Source organism: Amphimedon queenslandica, unplaced genomic scaffold, assembly GCF_000090795.2.
Source record: "Amphimedon queenslandica unplaced genomic scaffold, v1.1 AMPQUscaffold_13479, whole genome shotgun sequence".
In the NCBI taxonomy this organism is placed as follows: Eukaryota; Metazoa; Porifera; class Demospongiae; order Haplosclerida; family Niphatidae; genus Amphimedon; species Amphimedon queenslandica.
In genome coordinates, this window is record NW_003546285.1 from 388,645 (window position 1) to 391,083 (window position 2,439).

Here is a 2,439-nt window from a genome sequence, read left to right on the forward strand (position 1 = left end):
AAAACCATGGGCTATAGTACAGGGTATTTTTTAAATTGAAATAGCGTCTAGTTGCTCAATTTTTAGTTGCAGGAAAAATTACAAATATTAGCAGCTGTGAATTTATCTTGACCTATGGTACTATAATTATGTTTTTGTAGGTATTATGGGGTGATATTAAATCTGCTGTATCAATTCACAACCTTTTATATGACATTGTCCTCCATTATAAATTCCTTCCAGAAGTAAGCTAATAATAAGTTAATATACATTTAATTGCAATTCTCTTTTTATTCCTCCTTCACTGCTTCAAACCCCTATCTATTTTCCTCCATCTCTCTCTCTCTCTCTCTCCCTCTCTCTCTCTTTTCTTTCAAGGCATTCTCTCCAACTGACATTAACTACAAGGTAGTTTGGCCCCAGCATCCTCTGAGGCCGGAGTTCATCGAGAGCACATACTTTTTATACAAAGTATGAAAACAAAGACTTCACATGATCGTGACCTTTGTTTTTCTCATTTCCTGTACCACCTCATTATTGCACACACAGTCACATACACACACATACATGTACATGTAAATATTTGAAACAATACTACTATAGATATCTAATATACATGAACCTTTGTCACAGTTACAATAGATGCCATACAAGATGATTTGTTGGCTAGGAATTGATATTGGCGATTGGCGGTTCTATGAAGAAAATACCAATATAAAATCTACCATTTTGTTTCAATCTGAGTTTGCTCTGTGGCACAAAATTGCCAATATAAAATTTGCCAATTTCTTTCTGCAGGCAAATTCACCAAATATTACTTGTGCCAATAAATCATCTTGTATGATACTAGCATTATAATTTCATTATAGTAGTAGGAGCTCCTGTTAAAATAGACTATAATGTTTTTAAATCACATAAACTTGCAATTAAGTCAGTTTTGTCTCTCTCTTTTTTTCCTTAGGCTACTAATGATCCTTTTTATTTAGAAGTTGGTAAGATTGTTGTTGATAATTTAAATAAATACGCACGCGTGGCCTGCGGCTTTGCATCAATCAAAGATGTGAAGCGCAATTCCAAAGAAGACAGGTAAGAGCTATATGTACATGTATTATAATCACATTAATATCCTTTTATTTTTTACTGTGTTTCAGAATATTTTCTATCTTTTTCCTCTCTATTTAACTATTCCTGCATGTCTTTCTTTCTATTAATCTTTCGTTCCATCTTGTTCTAGGCTGGATTCGTTCTTTCTCGCCGAAACCCTCAAATATTTATACTTGTTATTTTCCGAAGATTCCGATATCCCGTTCAACATTGACGATTTTATATTCACAACAGAAGCGCATCTCATACCTCTAAACTTCTCTTCCTCCTCTCTGACGAAACCTCTCTCCTCCCCTCCTCTTTCTTTCCCTTTAAAGACTGAGGATAGTGCTCCCCTTTTCTGTCCTAATGTCCGGATCCCGTGGGCGGAGTCTAATTATTATTATCGCCTCATTATGAAGCAGTGTCCAGGATCACGTCATCTCTATCCACTTAGCATGGTACTTTTCCCAAGGTAACTCATTATTAATGGTACTATTGTACATGTACATGTACTTGTACATGTAGCAACTAACATTTAATGTACAGTACATATGTATCATACGCTTGCATTTTGGTACTTACATTACATGCATGTACTGTACATGTACGTACAGTTACTATTACATGTACATGTACATATAATTGTAGCTGCATGTACATGCATGTATAGTTACTATTACATGTAAATGTACATGCATGCATGTATATGTACATGCATAACTTGAAGGCAGAATTTTTTTAAATTTTTTTACCCATAGACCTACATTGTATATACTATATAGTACAGAGAAATTTAATTTTTAATTTATACATGTTACCGAACTGAGAGTATATACATGATTGACATGTACACATTATGTAGGTTTGTGTATATACATGTACAATGTATGTATGTGCTGTATCTGCCTTTGTTTGTTTGTTCTGGTTTTAATTGGTATATTTATTTACATTCCGGTACTGTGCATCATGTAGATTATGCAATAGTCTCTATTGTCATTGTTATTCAATCTGTCATCAATCACCTTCCACTTAACCATCTCACTGATATGCTGATATGAGGTTACACGATTAATAGCCAGCAATACAGTCGTCTTGTCTAGTCTGTTGTCTATTCTAATTAATGTCACACCTACTCATTTCCAGACGTTGTATGATAACACTAGAGCCTCCGACTTGAAATTGTATCAGTTCAGGTCGTCTGGTTGATCCTGACTAACATTTATTGCTGTGTGGTATACATGTATGTACATACACATTGTATTAGCTAAATTTTGCCAAAAATGATTATAAAAGAGAATTCTTCATTTTTATAATTTATCTGATACATATACATGTTCTCATGTTGTGTAGCAAGTTTGAGCTGATTCCAATCAA

The 2,439-nt window shown here is 34.0% G+C and overlaps 1 protein-coding gene across 1 annotated transcript in view; it reads left to right on the forward strand.

Moving 5' to 3' along the window:
- The window catches only part of LOC100641797 (ER degradation-enhancing alpha-mannosidase-like protein 3), an 8,239-nt gene extending 6,689 nt beyond the window's left edge, over window positions 1-1,550 (forward strand). Inside the window, exons 11-14 of the mRNA XM_019994261.1 lie at window positions 141-224; window positions 358-450; window positions 941-1,065; window positions 1,214-1,550. Coding sequence (XP_019849820.1) covers window positions 141-224; window positions 358-450; window positions 941-1,065; window positions 1,214-1,541 — 630 coding nt within the window. The 3' untranslated portion in view covers window positions 1,542-1,550. The remainder of the gene's footprint in view (window positions 1-140; window positions 225-357; window positions 451-940; window positions 1,066-1,213) is intronic.
- The last annotated feature ends 889 nt before the right edge of the window (window positions 1,551-2,439 follow it).